This window comes from Biomphalaria glabrata, chromosome 3 (assembly GCF_947242115.1).
Source record: "Biomphalaria glabrata chromosome 3, xgBioGlab47.1, whole genome shotgun sequence".
NCBI classification, from domain to species: domain Eukaryota; kingdom Metazoa; phylum Mollusca; class Gastropoda; family Planorbidae; genus Biomphalaria; species Biomphalaria glabrata.
Window position 1 is genome coordinate 5850330 of NC_074713.1, and position 17205 is coordinate 5867534.

Consider the following 17205-nt stretch of genomic DNA (forward strand, 5'->3'; position numbering starts at 1 on the left):
TTTTTTTAATGTTTTAAAATTTTCATCATCTAGGTATAAATGTAAAGCTCAAAAAAATATTTTATTCTATCATAATCTCTCTTTTTTTCAATATCGCTAACACGAGTAATTTTTTAATATTGTCCATGTTATAGACGTTAAAATACCGGATGTTAAAATGGGTATATATGGGATACATTCAACCCGCCATAGTGTCGTACAGTTGTAGGAAACAAGATAGAAAAGTTGTATTGTGTGCTTTTTGAAGTCTAAAAATCATATGGCAGTTTAATTAATATAATATTAATTTCAAGGTAAAATAAAATTATGTATTTGGGTATAAATCCTTGCCCCAAGCTAGCGAACATTAAAAAGGCGGCTTACGTTTCAATGATTTTGTCCTCATCCTGATTCCGAATCTTTATCTTGATGTTTTATTCATCATTTTATTGTTTATTAATTAGAGATCTATTTATCAGTCTAATTATTAAATTTAAAATTATCATTTGATTCAATGAATGAATTAATGGAAGTCATGTTCAATGAACTAATTCAACATTGATCATGATGACGATGGTCCCTAATCATTTCAGTCACTAGGTGTATAGCTCTAGATTCTAATCTAGATCTAAATTCTAAATAGTAAAGTAAATATCCTAGCCTAGATAAGAATCATAAGATAGTCTAATAATTAATAATTTTATAGGATAGGACTAGGACTCAAGGAGAGTTTAGTACTTTAGTCTTAGTCAGTTTAGTTAGATCTATAAATTATAGTTCTATATAATTATATTTATTATATTCAACAAGTTACAAATGAACAATATTAACTAGTAAACTAGAATTAGAAGAGTCAAGGTCTAGAATTTTAGTCTAGATCTAGATTACTCTAGACTCTAGAATGTCTAGATCAGTTGATGACTAGATCTGGATTTGTTCTAACTTTTAGTATCTAGATCTAGCTAGTAGATCTATAATCTAGATCTAGAATCTAGAGAGTCTAGACTAGTCTAGAATTCTAGAGAGAAAAATCTGAGCAAAAGCCCCTTAGCCTTAGCCCTTAGCCTTAACTCCTAAAGTAGCCGACTAATATACTGCTTAGGCCTTAGATCTATAATCTATATCAAGTAGACTATATGTCATAATATGTTAATAATTAATTTCATTAATTTGATTAATAAATACCTTTTATAATAATAATTTTTATTTAGTCTAGAAATTAACTTATTAACTATACTACACTATAGTATTTTTAAATCAGCTAGTGTTGTCTGTTGAAACGAAAGTGTAGGGAGGTGAAATAAAAAAATTATCTTTGAAAAAAAAACAATTTTTTGTTAGTACTGGTACATCATTAAAATACTTTAACAGAATTTTCCAGTGGTGTATACATTATGACTGTATGTTTGACAGTTAGAAAGTTATGATTTTTTTTGTGGCGTTTTGAGCTAACATAGTAGGTTAACATAGGTTGACATGGAACAAGAAAGATGAGAGCTTGTCGCTGGCTAAGCCAGAAGAGACACAACCCCAGGTCAAAAGTTCAAAAGTTGGAATTGAGTTTCGTAGACGATAGATCTACTTATTAAATAAAAAATTTAATAGTAGATCTAGTATTAATAGTAAATTTCTAGCTCACAAAGAGCTGATTTAATTTATATTTATGAACTTTACATGTTTAGAATGTAAATATTGAAGGAAATAAACAAAGTATCGGGTCTTGAGCTTCAAGAAATGTCAGAGAGGTGTGGACAAAGTGGCGGCATTGTTATGGCAGAAAATAACAAAGTATTTAAAAGTGGGATCAAAATCGTTTTTAAAAAAATTTTCTAATGTGTTTTAAAGTTTGTGTGTGCATGTTTAGTACACAAAAACTATTTGAATATATATATTGACTAGATTGTAGAGTAAATTTATTATATTTATTTAAATAGAGTAGATTAGGCTTCACTAGATGATTAGACATAAAGAGTTAAATCTATTGAACTATATCAGACCTGCCTACCGTTACGCAAAATGCGTATTCGTTACGCAAAATCTCCCAAAAATGACCATCAGTACGCAAATACGCATTTAACCCATCGCGTTACGCATTTCGTATCCTTTGTTTTTCCCTCTCTTGACTAGCTTACGAGCGGTCACGGAGGTCACGCTAAGCCGTCCTGTTGGGTTTGGGGGGACAGAAAAGGTGGGGGAACACATTGTGTCCAGATCTATACGTTGATTGGTTCTTAAAAGCAATTAAATTTAGTCTAGAAATGAAGAACGCGAGAGTGAGGGAGTGGTGGGTTGGTACCGTCAGTTAGCTGATACACCAACGTGACTTTTGTTTTTTGTAAGTTCATTATAGTAGAAATTAATTATCTTGAATCCCTGATTCCCGTATATTATCTTTTATATAATACAGACGTTACTTCAAAAAAGAAGACGATTTGTATAGAAAAAAATATCGAAGTGCTATCGATTCAAAACACATTGAGTGACATTGTAGATATCTAGTCTAGATTAGATCTAGATTTGGATTCTGGATTCTAGATCTAGAATCTAGATAACTTGTTTATTTATTTTTTTTTTTGTTATAGAGGAATAGATCTAGCTAGTCATTTCGATGATATAGAGAATATAGACATAGATCTAGTCTAGATATCATCTCTATTGTCGTATTGATCTAGATTTAGATTGTAGTTGTAGATCTAATCTTGACATCTAGATCAAATATATATATATATATGACAAAATAGTGGATCGTGTAAGTGTTACGCATTCTAGTGCCAAAATACGCATTTTGACCATCAGCGTTACGCATTTGGACTTTTTTTGGTAGGCAGGTCTGCTATATATATTCCTTCCAGAATCTATATATTCGCATAGCAGTCTCGAAAGGAACTGACCTGGTTTGAAACATTCAGATCTTGACAGATTTTCATCAACATGCCCAAACTCTGTTATTGATTAGATTCTTTCTATATTATTAAATCATCCTTGTTAACAAAATTCAATAGACTTGTACAGACTATAGTATAGTTCTAAAATGTAAACTTTTAAAATATTTAAATAAAAATGGAAAAAACATAAACACGTTTACTTGGGTAAAAAAAAAACTGCAAGGTCTTGTGCAACGGTTGAAACACAGACATACAAACCATGAACCAGGACTTCTTTTCAACTTTGCCTGAAAATATGTTGTAATTATCTCATTATTATTGCCCCTAGTGTTTTGCACAATGGCTCACGAATATGGCGGGCAAAACAAACAGTACACTGGAGTAACTGGGCCCCTGAGCCTTGCGGAGCCAAAGCAACAAGACCTTGAACTAACAGAAAAATTAGTTGAAGCTCTCCAACCTCACAATGTCTTTGAAAGTGAAGCCGAACTTAATCATCGGTATGTTAATTATGTTTACTGCATAAATTAATAATGTTTTTGGTAAACTTAAGTCCTTTCATGGAATAATTTAGTGTAGACTTTATTGTAGAGTCTTTTTTTCCCCATGTAAACTTTACCAAAGCAACAATTTCTGTGTAAGAGTTTAGAGGTTGCAAGTTATATGCTTTCATCCGATTTTAAACTACTTAATTTTACGCTTTTGTTTTTACAATGTATTTTTCCTTTAGCGCTTTTAACAATTTTACATTGAATTGTTATAATCTATTTATGTTAAGCCAGATATAAGCCCAATATCAACCTACTTGTATTATTTTCACCCATTAGTTTATACATTATATATATAATATGTATTTAATGACTTCATTTTTTTTAGTTATTTCTGTAATTTACTTAGTTTAGTTTGTACAATGCATTCAATTGAAATTAAAATTCCTGTTTTCACGACCTTTAGTTCGGAAACCGAGCACTTTACCGCTCTGCTTCTAAGCCACTTTGTTTTTTAATTTTGTGATATTTAAGACAGCCATGAGTTAAACCATCTGTTAATAACAGAAACAAATAAGCTTAATATTGTCTGCCCCTCCCTTCCCCATATTACAAACTCTGATACGGGTACCTTGGTCTTATGCCTTGCCTTACAATATACAAAAAAAAATCAAGTAATCTGTACTCATTTGCTTATGTAGACTTGAAGTCTTGTCAAAAGTGAATGAACTAATGAGGTCTTGGATTAAAGATGTTAGCCGACAAAAGGTGAGAGCTCATTATTATATTTCATCCAATATTTAAGTTTTAAAATTATTTTTTTTAGAAAACATTTACATTTGTGTGTGCATATATGTTCTGAGCAATGCATTATATATGAAACAATAAAATTGTTACCAGCGTTCTCAGCAAGATTATCTTGTCTTACATTCTCTTTTTAGTATCTCTTTTGTATTGCCAATAACTGAAAAAAGATTAATGCATTGGTCTGGACCATTCTTGTCATTTCGATAAATATACATCACCAATCACCCAATTAGTTGATACCTATGATGTGGCTTTTTTTTCAGAATAATATTCCAGAGAACTTGATAGACACATTTGGTGGCAAGGTTTTCACATTTGGTTCCTATCGGATGGGAGTTCACACTAAAGGTGATTAAAAGTCTTGTTGTCTCTGTGTGTAATTGTTGTCTATGTTTAGATTTTACTTACCAACGACCAATGAATGTTTGTTGTGTTTCAGGTGCTGATATTGATACACTTTGTGTTGCACCACGTCATGTGGAACGTAGTGATTTTTTCAAATCCTTTTTTGAGCTTTTAAAAACTCAGGCCGAAGTCAAGGATTTAAGGGTATTTATATATTTTGCATTTCATTTATTATTTGTTCTTATTTGGTCAACTTTTGTTTTTATTTGTCAAATTTTGGCATTGTTTTCTTTCACTGTTAATTGCATTTGAAAAAGGGTAACAAAGCCAATTTTTCTTTCACAACCGGATTGGATACTTGTGTTATAATTTCTTTAAGAAAAAAATGTATATATATATATATATAAGCACAAAAACTTTTTCTTTTTGAAGTTTAAAACAAAACAAACAGATTTTCATTTTATTTATTTGTTCAGGCTGTTGAAGAAGCCTTTGTGCCAGTCATTAAAGTTGAATTTGATGGCATTGAAGTAAGTAGACTTTTGTTTTGCTTTGAAACAATTATTTTATATTTATTATAATTCGTGCTATATATATTATTATTGGTTTTTTTTTAGAATCTTTAAAAGCTTATTTTATTTATCTTGAATGATAGAAAATAACTTTTAAGAAAAAATAACAGTCAATATTTTACCCTCTCAACACCAGCTTGACATGGTTTTTGCACGTCTGGCACTACCAACAATTCCAGAAGATATTAACCTCAGGGATGAATCCTTATTGAAAAACCTGGATGATAAAAGTGTTAGGAGTCTGAATGGTATTAGAGTTACAGATGAAATATTACACCTTGTGCCAAATCAAGAAAATTTCCGCATGACCCTTCGTGCCATTAAATTATGGGCTAAAAGTAAGGAAATTTACGCTTATTGTTTGATCATTTCATTTGCAGACCCACTTGTATTTGCTTCAGCTATTTCTCTCCAGAACAAAGATTCCATCACTAGCTTCAAATTCTTTCCATGTGGTTGATGCTTTAAAATTCATTTCTTTCTTTTTTTCTTTCTTTTTTCATCCTAAATTTTTAAATTAAATGTCTTGATAAAAATTTTAATCTTGAAGTTTCCCTTTGTTAAATATCCAAATTTTCTAGTTCTTTCAAAATGTTTTTACAGTGTAGGATGGGTCTAAAGTGGTTTGCTTAATTTTTTTTTTTTTAGACATGAGACTTGGGGTAATAAGCTCCATAGATTTTCAGTGTTTTTATAAATATTATTTTTTATGTTTTTAAACCAAAGGATAACATTTAACAGTGCACTTCCAACAGGCAATGAGAATAATTCCCCCAGATTGTGTAAAATAAAATTAAACTCATTGCTTTTTTTTTTTTTTTTTTTTTTTTTTTTTTTTTTTTTCAGAAAAGGGCATCTATTCCAATGCTCTGGGTTACCTAGGAGGTGTATCTTGGGCCATGCTTGTAGCTAGAGTGTGCCAGCTATACCCCAAGGCTGCCCCAGCAACTATTGTTCACAGATTTTTTCTGGTGTATTCCAAATGGTAATTTATACAAAAAAATTATTACAACTATTTTAGAGAGTGTGAACAAAAATTAGAATCCTTTCGTTTTACCCAATTTGGTGTCTGCTGGAGCTTGAGCTTCTTTTGTCTTCTTTCAGGGATTGGCCATCACCTGTATTACTGAAGCCTTTAGACACTGAGAATAAGTTAGGTTATCCTGTTTGGGACTCGAGGGTAAGTTGAGGGGACAAAGAGGTTGACAATTTCCACTTGATCTTGTCACAATTAATACAAAACAGTGCTGGATTTAATGCATATTTTTAAAATATTTTTAACAACTCTTGCATCTGATCTGCAGATCAACCCAGCTGATAGATTTCATCTCATGCCTATCATCACCCCTGCCTACCCTCAACAAAACTCAACATATAATGTGACACAATCCACACGGACCATCATTATGGATGAATTTTTAGAAGGTTGGTGTTAAATTTTTGTTTTTAAGTTTTGTTTTTTTTCCCCTTTAGTTTTTCTAGTTTTAGATATATTTATTTTTTTTACCTTAGTGTTTAACCAAATAAAAGTTACATTTCCTAAGTTGATCTTTCTAAATATTTCATTTAGGTTTAAATGTTGTCACACTTATCTATGAAGGCAGAGAGGAATGGGCTAGATTGTTTGAGCGTTCAGATTTTTTCCACAAATACAAGTAAGAAAAAGATTGTTTTTGTTAGCGGCCCCCGAAAGGGGAAAAGACGCTATTAGTTTTGTGCGAAATGTCTGTCCGTCCATCCCGTTTAGATCTCGTAAACTAGAAAAGATATTGAAAATCCGACATCACAATATTTTAGACCATTCAAAGTTCTGATGCAACGGCTACTTTTTTTTTTCTGAAAGCGAAAAATCTAATTTTTAAAATCAGTTATGCAAGCAGTTTTTAAAAGAGAAAAAGCTAATTAGTATGCATTATAAGTTAGACCTAAATTAAAACGAATAGTAATATTGTAAACTTCATTTTCGTGAACTTTTTCTTTATTTCGAAAATTTTTTTTTTTCTTTTTTTTTTTTTTTTGAGCATTTGAATAAGAGATTGGACCTTTTCAAAACAATTACATCAATTATAAGACTTCAGTTAGGCTAGGAGAGGCGCGGTGGCTGAGCGGTAAAGCGCTTGGCTTCTGAACCAGGGGCCCCGGGTTCGAATCCTGCTGAAGACTGGGATTTTCAACTTCGGAATCCTTGGGCGCCTCTGAGTCCACCCAGCTCCAATGGGTACCTGATATTAGTTGGGGGAAAAAGTAAAGGCGGTTGGTCGTTGTGCTGGCTACATGACACACTCGTTAACCGTAGGCCACAAAAACAGATGAACTTTACATCATCTGCCCTACAAGGTCTGAAAGGGGAACTAGTTAGGCCAGGTTCACATCTAACTATACATTCACTTGCATCCTTTGATCTGCTGTACCGTTGGGGCACTACACAAGATCTGTCAACGTTCTTTCTCCATTCTTATCTCTCATTTGTCTTTGATATAATTTCATTTGGATGTTCTTTCTGAAAATATTGAAGCCTGCCTGGGTGGACCACTTCGGGGGCCCATTTTGAGTTTGTGTTTCCACACAAACTGTCTTTGTAATCTTGTTTCAAATGTCATTTTGTTGCTTCATTTTCACTATAGTCATATGTTGTTGTTTTTATTTTTAGACACTACATTGTTGTGAAAGCAAGTGCAGAAGAGGAGGACCATTATCTTGAGTGGTAACAGTTTAATTTTATATTTCATTCATTTTTTAATACATGCTGAATAATTTTTTACGATTGGTCAGTAGTTCTCAGAGTGCTGCAGTGTGTATAGAAGTTAAATTTCCATGCTTTTTTTTTTTTTCTGTTCACATTGTATTATTTTCTTTCATTAGGAAAGGTTATGTAGAATCTAAAATCAGATTGTTAGTTGGTAACTTGGAGAGGAATCCCAACATCAAGTTGGCACACATTATGCCAACATCTTATGGTCCTGTTAATGAAAGGTTAGATAGTAGTACATTTTTCTCAACTTTCTGATCAGTACCAACCTAAGTAGGTTCTACTTCAGTCTGTGGTGTGTATGCTAATGATTTTTTTTTTTTTCTATTTCAGTGAAGGCCAGTATATGTGTAAATGGTTTATTGGTTTAGTATTTGGCATTGTATATCAAGGAGCACAATCTGGTACCAATGTTGATCTCACATATGACATTCAATCATTCTCAGATGTTGGTAAGCACATTATGCAGCCTATTTTTGACACTTGTGAATGTAGATTCTATGTTGTTTTTCTAATCAGTCTGGTACATGCAAACAATTATTTTTTAAACTATGTTCATTCACAAATGAAAACTTGCAATATCATTTCTATTTACCAGTCCACAAGCAAGCCATACATATAAATTTGTACAAAGAAGGTATGAGGGTTGAAATTCAATATGTGAAAAAGTAAGTTTTTGCATGGAGATTTGTAGAGGTATAAACATATTTAAAATTAAATCGATTTACTCAGAACTGTTGATTTAAGTGCTGTTTTTTTATCTGCAGAAAAAATTTATGTGAATATGTTCCAGCATCAATTTTAAATCAAGGCAGGGTGAAAAGACGGGAAAGGGTGAGTATGTTGAAATATTACTATTAAAAATAGAAAGAGCTTAATCGATGCTTTTTTTTCCTCCATAAACATTATTTGGTGGGCATAGTGCTCCAGGGGTAAACACCCAGAAGGCAACAGTCTTGAAAGATTTTCTAAGTACACCCATTTTTGTTGAGTAACTTGCATAAGTTGGGAACGTGTTATGGAGTTGGCTATTGCCCACTTTAATAATTGGCCACAGTACTTAACATCATCTGCACCAATTATCTCTTGGTTAGAATGGGCATTAGCTGGAGAAAGAGTATTTGAAACATTATTTATTTTGAACAATTTCTAAGTAAATGTGAGTCTGGATATTTCAATTGAATTTTACCTTGAATTGCTTTATAGCATGACAGTTTTAAAAATACTTCTGGTAATGCAAGACGTCAAAGCACAGAGAAGGGTTCCACTGGGTCAGCAGCATCAGTGTCAGCGGCAGGGAAATCTGAGTTGGATGTTGAACAGTCCAAAGTTTATGAAGCTGGTGAAGAGGATGACACATCGCAGGAGTCAAGCTTCGACACACACCCAACAGTTGTAGCTTCCAATGGTCCAGTAACAACAGATTCAGAGAGTATGCAGTGGGTTTCAGAGGACCCCTCTATTTCTGCCGCATCAGTTGGAGGAACGGGAAAGGAAGAGGAGGATTTAGAGGATAAATCAGAACATAATGTGGTAGAGTATTTTTACAAATTTTTTTATCAACTAACTCTGTCTGTCTGTCTGTCCAAATATATTTCTCCAACACCCAATCTCGGATCTAGCTGAAATTTTGCACAATTATTTCTTTGACCTGACAACACAAGTATCAGTTTATAAATTAACCAATTAGTTAATTAACTATTGGTATTAAATTACTTTGTTAGATATCTCAAACAAGGGAAAGAAATAGTACTTGACTGAAGCGTTTGTATAAGCTGAAATAGTCCCCTTTAAATTAGGCTGCCTTCTGAGGCTTAGTGAACCCAAACATGAAATAGAAACAATAGATAACTTTACAATCTTCCATGTTCTTAGACTCTTCGAAAGCAGAATGGTTACCGCATTGGCTTGAGAAGCCTGAGAAGGCTTTAGCCCAGAAGTTTGAATTCAGGTTGTTTTTTCTTTTTTTTTTAAATACATTTAAAAAAAGCAATCATCCAGTTATCCTGTTCTTTCTCCCCCTTTCCAAGTTATCTAGACAAGCGATAGGATCATAGTGTAATAAGAACGCTATAAGCTTGCAACAGCGAGCGCTAAATAAAAACTATTGTTAAAAAATTCTAATCCCACAGATTTATTATTGTTAGTCCAGATCTATTACAAATTTAATGACATGACTGATCCAAACTAATTGAAACACATTAATATAAGCTTTGTTTTTTGAAAGGAAATAGTCTTTTGTATTTTTCTTGTTAAAGCCTTGCTTTGATCTACCTGTCTCTTCTCTTGTCTTGTCTTGTACTCTCTTCCTTTTGTCTGTCCACCTGATTTTCAATTTTCTTAAATCTCTTATCTGTGTAACGTAATCTTTTTTTTTTTGTTTGTGTGCCGTTATCTGTTTGTTATAATACTAATTAATCAAATAAAAATTTACTTTGAAATTTATTATTGTTTTTTCAGGGAAGTCCTTCATCGCAGGATGGTGCACAAGATGCAGCCTCTAAGAGGCCAGGGTCACCTTTTCAGAATGACACTCCACCTAAAAAATCTAAAGATTTAGATCAGCAGGTGAGTGTGCCTTCTACACATGATTTTGTACAGTACTTTGATGTATAGCACATAAAAGAAGTATTCAAGTTGAAGACATTTTTGATCTAACCAATTTTCTAAATTTCTTTTGGGCATATATTTGTAATGTATTTATAATGCCTACTCATTGCTACCAGTTGTTGACTTAACAATTTCATGGATTCTTTATTCTATATCTAAATAAAAACACAGTGCTTTATATGGTCAAATGCTACATACTGTAAAACACATATTCTAGTCATTTTGGCCACACATGCACATGCATTCATACAGATGTTCCGCATTCTTGTAAAAAGGAAATATTAAATCAGCTATTATATAATGTTTTTATAAATGTTATTAATAAAAAAAAAAAAAACGGCAAACACAATATGACATCATTTATAAAAAGTCAAACTAAACAATTAAAAATGTGATCTGAAGAAAGTGAACAGAAATCAATTTGAAATAGTTGAGCCTAGTGGTTATTTTTAATGCAAAAGTGCTTAGTTATTATAAATGTATGTCAACTGGGTGAAATTTCACTTTTTTTTTTTTATTGCCTCTTATTGAGAGAATTAGGGATGATCGAGTCAAACAGCTAGGGCTTTCACGTCAGGGTTTGTAGCACCCCTAAAATCTCCTAAACAAGGAAAAGTCTCCTAAAATTCTCCTAAAAATTGCCAGAATTCTCCTTTGCAGCAGTTAATTAAGCATTTCCTTTTTGATCTGCTAACATTTTTACCCAATATATTTTTTAAATAAAAAAAATATTTCTTGCTAAAAATGTGGGGTAAAAAAACAACAGCATAACTAGGCATACTGATTGCATGGCGTTATGGCTGGCTGTGTTAATGAGCTGACCAGTGACACATCTACACCACCTTTCACCCACTTGTAAAGCGCAACCTCGTGATTGAAGATGGCCTTGGCTCAGGCAAGCATTTCACCTGGCATTATTTTTCTAAAGGCAGTTGTTTCCTTTCATTGTTATGGCTGAAGACGTGCTAGATTTTGTGTGTAGTGACTATTGTCTATAATTAGAGCAATTACCAGCCTAATGTGTAGGCTACACTCCTCAGGGTCCTCCCTCACTTAAAATCTTGTAACAGTAAGAGTGACTTCGCGCGTCGAAAGTCTGTAAATCATCTAGATGTAGTAATAGTATCTAGAGCTAGATCTGGTGAAGATAATTCACACCTAGTAATGATCTCGATACATTTCATGTCTATATTACTCTGGAAATACACTAGATTCTAAATTTACGCTAAATCACTAGAATCTACTGAAGATAGTTCGGGCACAGCTGTGAAAAGTCCGAGAATTTAGTGACTTAGAATACTTACATCTAGACTCTAGATTTACGTTAAATCACTAGAATCTAGTGAAGATAATTACTACTAATAAAGATAATTAGACTACTAACCTGTGAAGCCGTGAAAAGTCAGCGAATTTTAGTGACTTAGATCTAGTCTAGATTTAAGGTAGATTCAGTGAAGATAATTCGCACACAGCTGTGAAAAGTCCGCAAATTTTAGTGACTTGGACCAAGAGTCTAGATCTACTGTAAATTCAGTGAAGATAATTCTCACACAGCCGTGAAAAGCCGCGAATTTAGTCACTTAGCGTTTGAGTCTAGATCTACTTTAAATTCAGTGAATATAAATTCGCACACAGCCGTGAAAAGTCTGCAAATTTTAGTGGCTTGAATCAAGAGTCTAGATCTACTGTAGATTTAACGAAAATATTTCGCACACAACCATGAAAAGTCCGTAAAAGTTATTTCGGTCATAAAAGCCAGGGAAACTACATAGATCTAGTTGAAAAAGAAATTCTGCTTGAAAAAACAACTCTAATAGGTCTAATAACCCCCCCCCCCCCCCCCACCCTCCTGTTCCCAAATCCAAAAGCCATTATTTAGTAAGCAAAAAGTAAGTAAAAAAAGTTTGTTTGAGGTTTTGGGATGACAGTCAAGTTGTCACTTGGTTAAAAGATATATTTTATTACCTTTTTCTGTGGACATACCACAGCTGATGACATTGTTTCTGTTCTGGGTGGGATGTTGGCAAGATATTTATTATTTCCAAAATCAAGTAACAATAATAGATTTCATAAATGCATAGTTTTGTGTATGTTTTACAACAGTTCCACACAGACGGGTGGGACACACACCCACTAATATATATATATTGTATTTATATATACATCATACATTTCATCCTTAAAAAACCTAAATTTTTGTCATGGAAAAGTGCTACTAACCCTGTCACATGTATAAATATATAATATAAATAGATTTCATGAGAAACAAAAGTTAAATTGTAATTTAATTTAAAGGTTAAAAAAAAACGAAATAATCAAGAATCAAAACTGTTGTTGGTCTGAAGGAACAAATAAAGTAAAAGTCTTAGAACGTGAGAGCTCTCAATGAAGCAGACAAAGGTTAAGGAAAGCAAGCAGTGAAAGCTTCTATGTTAATAAACTTACTGCTTTATCTTCGTGATAATTAATTGTTATACTGATAAAGCTAATGGAAAAATTGTAGATTGTAGCCAATACGTTAATATGAACATAAATGTCTTTGCTAAGTGTTTGATTTTTTTGTGTGAAAGCATTTAATATTTATTACATTGCTATTTTATTTTTTTAAGAAGTAATTTGCTAATGTCACACAAATTTTTTTTACATCACATTAAATTTGTAATTAAATAATCTTGTAATTCTATTCTAAATGATGTTGATCAACAGTAGAAATCAGCCTTCTAAAATGTTCTTTATTTGATTAAATTTTATATTTATTTTCCTTTGCAGCATTAAATTAAGCATTTCCTTTTTGATTTGACAGGTTCCAGGTTCCCCCATGCAGGTCGATGAGAAACAGTCCTCTTCATCCACAACACAGCATTTAGTACCACCTTCACAACAGCACCAACCATCTCTTTCTGATGCAGCAACCAAATCTATAGCCAACAAGGTAGTGTTATCATAGATTGTTACAAAACTTTCATCAACTCACTCTGTGTGTTTGGGTGGGTGAAATCTTGTCCACCTTCTTTCACCCATTTCCCAATCTTGGATCAAATTGAAACTTTGCACAATTTGGATGACAAAACATGAATCAATGAAAGAAAAATTAATTAGTAGTAATTAATTAGGGACCCACTAAGCTAAGGGAAGATAAATCTTGTGTAGAGAATTAGGCTGTTTGAAAAAATATTTTAACCAACAAAAGACTTTAAAACCTACTTTTATAAGTGATAATACAGCATGGAAACCTTCTCCTGTTACATATCTATACAATAGAAATTGTAATGAGTGATCGAAATTTTCCAAAAAAATTCATCACTCAATTTCTTCTACTGTTAAAATCAAGACTTTTTTTTTCCACTTATTTGTTTTCATGTTAAAAGATAAAGATTAATTTTTTTTCCTGGTGGGGAATATTCTGAAAATTATGATGACAAAAAATTCATCAGGCACATTTTTTTTCCAGAAGATTTTGTTAGATTTGTTTTCCCAAAAAAAGAATGCATTCCCCTTCCCCCCCCCCCTTTTTTTTTTTTTCTTTTTAGCAAAGAAAAAAATCCTTGTTTTCCTTTTTCAAAATTGTTTAGGTATTGGAAAAGGCAGTCAAAATGAAAACCTGTAATATAGAATTGTATTTTTATAGTATATAAAATGAATATAATTATGATAGTAAAATAACAGATTTTCGTACAATTTATACTATTTAGTAAGAAGTAGACTAGCAATTTTTATTGATTTTTTCATTTTCCTGCAATAGGCATCAATGTTGTTGATTGGGGCTCAGTCTTTCAACCCTTTCTGGGTCTTTAGGGTCAGCATGTGTCTGACTAATGAAAGAATCAGACTTGTAGCTCATATTTATGAAGTGTTTCAAAAGTCAAGTATGTCCCCTTTCAAGACACACTTCCTTAAAGATGTCTCAGGGAGATGTTGCCACTTTATCAGTTAATGCTTTGATTTTATGTTCAAACTGCCTAGACCAAATACAATGCTAAGACTCCAAAGAAAAAAAAAAACATAGTTCTCCAATCTAAATGTACATGAATCAGCTAAAAGTATTAAGTCATAAATGATAATTAAACATAATGCCTAGAAAAGGAAGGTTGTTGACATAGCTGCAAGCTCATAATAATATTTCTAGGCAATATTGGCTACAGTGTATATATTATACAATTTAGATTTTGTCTTATATATATATATTGCATGTGCAATGTAGCACAAATAGTGTAATTTAATTGCATTTTTTTTTTTGTACTCAATGTATCCCATTTGTATTTATTTTTAAGCATTCTACCCCTTGAGCCACAAGGGCTTTTTGTCTCAAAAACACAGTCTTAGAAAATTTCAAAAAATTAAGTCCAAAGTTTGTTCCCATCAATAATTTTCATATTGTTCACTTTTTTTGCTATACAATTAATTGACAAAAAAAATGACATTCTTTTTATTGATTACTTCACAAAGTGTTTAGGTTATTATTTTAGTAATGAAAAATACTTATTGCAAAATGTTAAAGAAAATGACCATTTTCAAATGCCATTTTTAGGGCAATCCTTTTTTTTTTGACATAGCACCATTTTTCATACAGAAATAAAATTCTGAATTTTCGGTATGCATCACTAATGTCAAACAATATAAGCCATTTGTGAATGTAATATTTTTAAATACTGTTTCAAGCTACAGTAATTAGAAAGATTGATAGCTCTGTATCACTTTGACAACACTGTAAACACAGACATTGGTTTCCAAAATTCATATGGTATTAATGAAAACTTATTGTTTGCAAACCTTGAATAACAATATTCTAAGCTGCATAGTTTCTTTCAACTCTTTGTCTCTGTATTGAACAATCAAATTGTAACCAAATTGAAAACATGTTCCAACAATGGCAGTGCACTGAAATATTTCATTATTATTATGAAACATGCAATTTAGATAGACAATTTAGAACTGTTAAAGAAAAATGCAATTTAGATATACCATTTCGAACTGTTACAGAAAAAAATTACTATTGTATATCTGTAACCATTTACCATAAAGAATTCCATTATCATAAAGAATTCTGGCTATGTTTATATTTTATCTTTGAAAAGACTAATTCTTTTCTTACAAATTGTTCTTTTCAGCATGTAGACCATCATCCGAGTAATGAACTTTCAGATTTGTCAAGTCCACAGCCCATCAATTCTACCGGATTCCTCCAGCCCCTCAAAAACTCCATAAAGCTCAAACTCAAATGATGTGTGTGAGATAACTTAGCTTATTCATATTTTTATCCCTCATTGTATCTACCACAAGAACATAACACCTTCTCTGGATGACCAGGAATATCCTTATTCATTGACAAATACTATCAGGACATAGACAAATTCCTACAATCGGTCTCTTTGTGGAATAATTCTGGCGTTTAGAACATGGGCTGTGTAGGATTCAGTTGGAAGCCTATAAATCTACACAGGTATGGGCCATGAAGTACACAACAGCAGTTTGTTTTTGTATACATTGAATATCAGCCTGTAACAGAATGAAAGTGACTAATGAACATTCTCTGTTTAATGCCACTCAACACAATAAGTCTGTCAAATATTTTTTCTCTTCTATAATTGAGTTCATCTTTTTGTCAAAATTAGAAAAATGGAAAAAAAAATTTTTTTACAGATCTTTTATTTAATAACATCTTGTTTCTGTAATAATTCTTAGTTTCATTTCTTTCAATATGGCAGTATTTTTTGTTCTCCTCTAGCATTGTAGTGCAGCGTTTGATTTTGTTGTCCTTAACGTAATTGCTAGATAACACATTGAATAGCATTTTAGTAAAGAAATATTTGTTACTAAAGAACATCTAAATCATTTTTGTTTAATTACTAATGTTGTTTGATAGTTGTCTATTTTATTTAGCTTAGTTCATGTGGTATAAAATAAAACTTAGACAATCTATCACAGCCAAACTTGAGGGGCAAGGCATGAGCTCTGCCAATGCCAAATTTGAGGGGCATAGCATGAGCTCTCTCAATGCCTAATCTGAAAAATAAAAATAGCCCATCTTATTGAAAAGAACACCATGACATGAACTTTTGTCACAGCTTAGTACCGAAACAAAATGAGACATCCAACTTGCATGGTAGTTAAAAGACTGCTTACCCAACTTTGAGAGTTAATCATGACATGAGTTCGGTTAAAACCTAATTCATATCCTTTAGTCTCTAAGTAACAATACGGAGTAGGAAAGTCAAGTTAAGCCTAAGGAGTTGTGTGTAAATATAAGGGTGATTTTTATCTTGTCTAATTCTATCCTGTTGAGGGAAGGCAGCTTGATCTGTATATTGATCTATTCACAGGTGATAAGTGTACACTTCTATTTGATCTTGTTAACATGCTGTAAACATTATTTGCTGTAGTCTTGTTACTTACTATATAAAGTAAATGCCTTGAAATGGTATCCAAAAAAAAATTAAGTGTTCTATTGTCTGTGTTGTTCTAGTTATGTATTTTTTTGGTACAAAATTATCTACAGTTGTAGGTTTTAAAAAAAAAAACTGCTGATTTGGTATGTTTGTTTCTAACAAAAAAAAAATTTCATTTATTTTTATTATTGTTACATATGTATTGTAGTTATAACTTGAAGGTATTATTATAGGACTTCACACCAAACCTAATACCGGTATTACTTTTTTTTTTTTTTTTTTTAAAGCTCAACATAGTTAATGAAAACTTGCAATAATACCTTAAAACAGCAATGGTGAATAGAATTGGTCTCTAAAAGGTTGAGACATCAATACGGTACAGCT

At 32.1% G+C, this 17205-nt stretch overlaps 1 protein-coding gene across 1 annotated transcript; it reads left to right on the forward strand.

Annotated features, from left to right (window-relative positions):
* The first annotated feature begins 133 nt into the window (after positions 1 to 133).
* LOC106051261 (poly(A) polymerase beta-like) lies at positions 134 to 16868 on the forward strand. Its single transcript, XM_056023029.1, has 20 exons — positions 134 to 293; positions 3193 to 3364; positions 4054 to 4120; positions 4423 to 4507; positions 4599 to 4708; positions 4981 to 5034; positions 5213 to 5414; positions 5923 to 6061; positions 6181 to 6256; positions 6381 to 6501; positions 6647 to 6731; positions 7727 to 7780; positions 7939 to 8049; positions 8159 to 8277; positions 8424 to 8493; positions 8593 to 8659; positions 9032 to 9358; positions 10286 to 10393; positions 13239 to 13367; positions 15544 to 16868. Exons 2-20 carry the CDS (start codon positions 3204 to 3206, stop codon positions 15655 to 15657), a joined length of 2199 nt encoding a protein of 732 aa, XP_055879004.1. The 5' UTR covers positions 134 to 293; positions 3193 to 3203; the 3' UTR covers positions 15658 to 16868.
* The last annotated feature ends 337 nt before the right edge of the window (positions 16869 to 17205 follow it).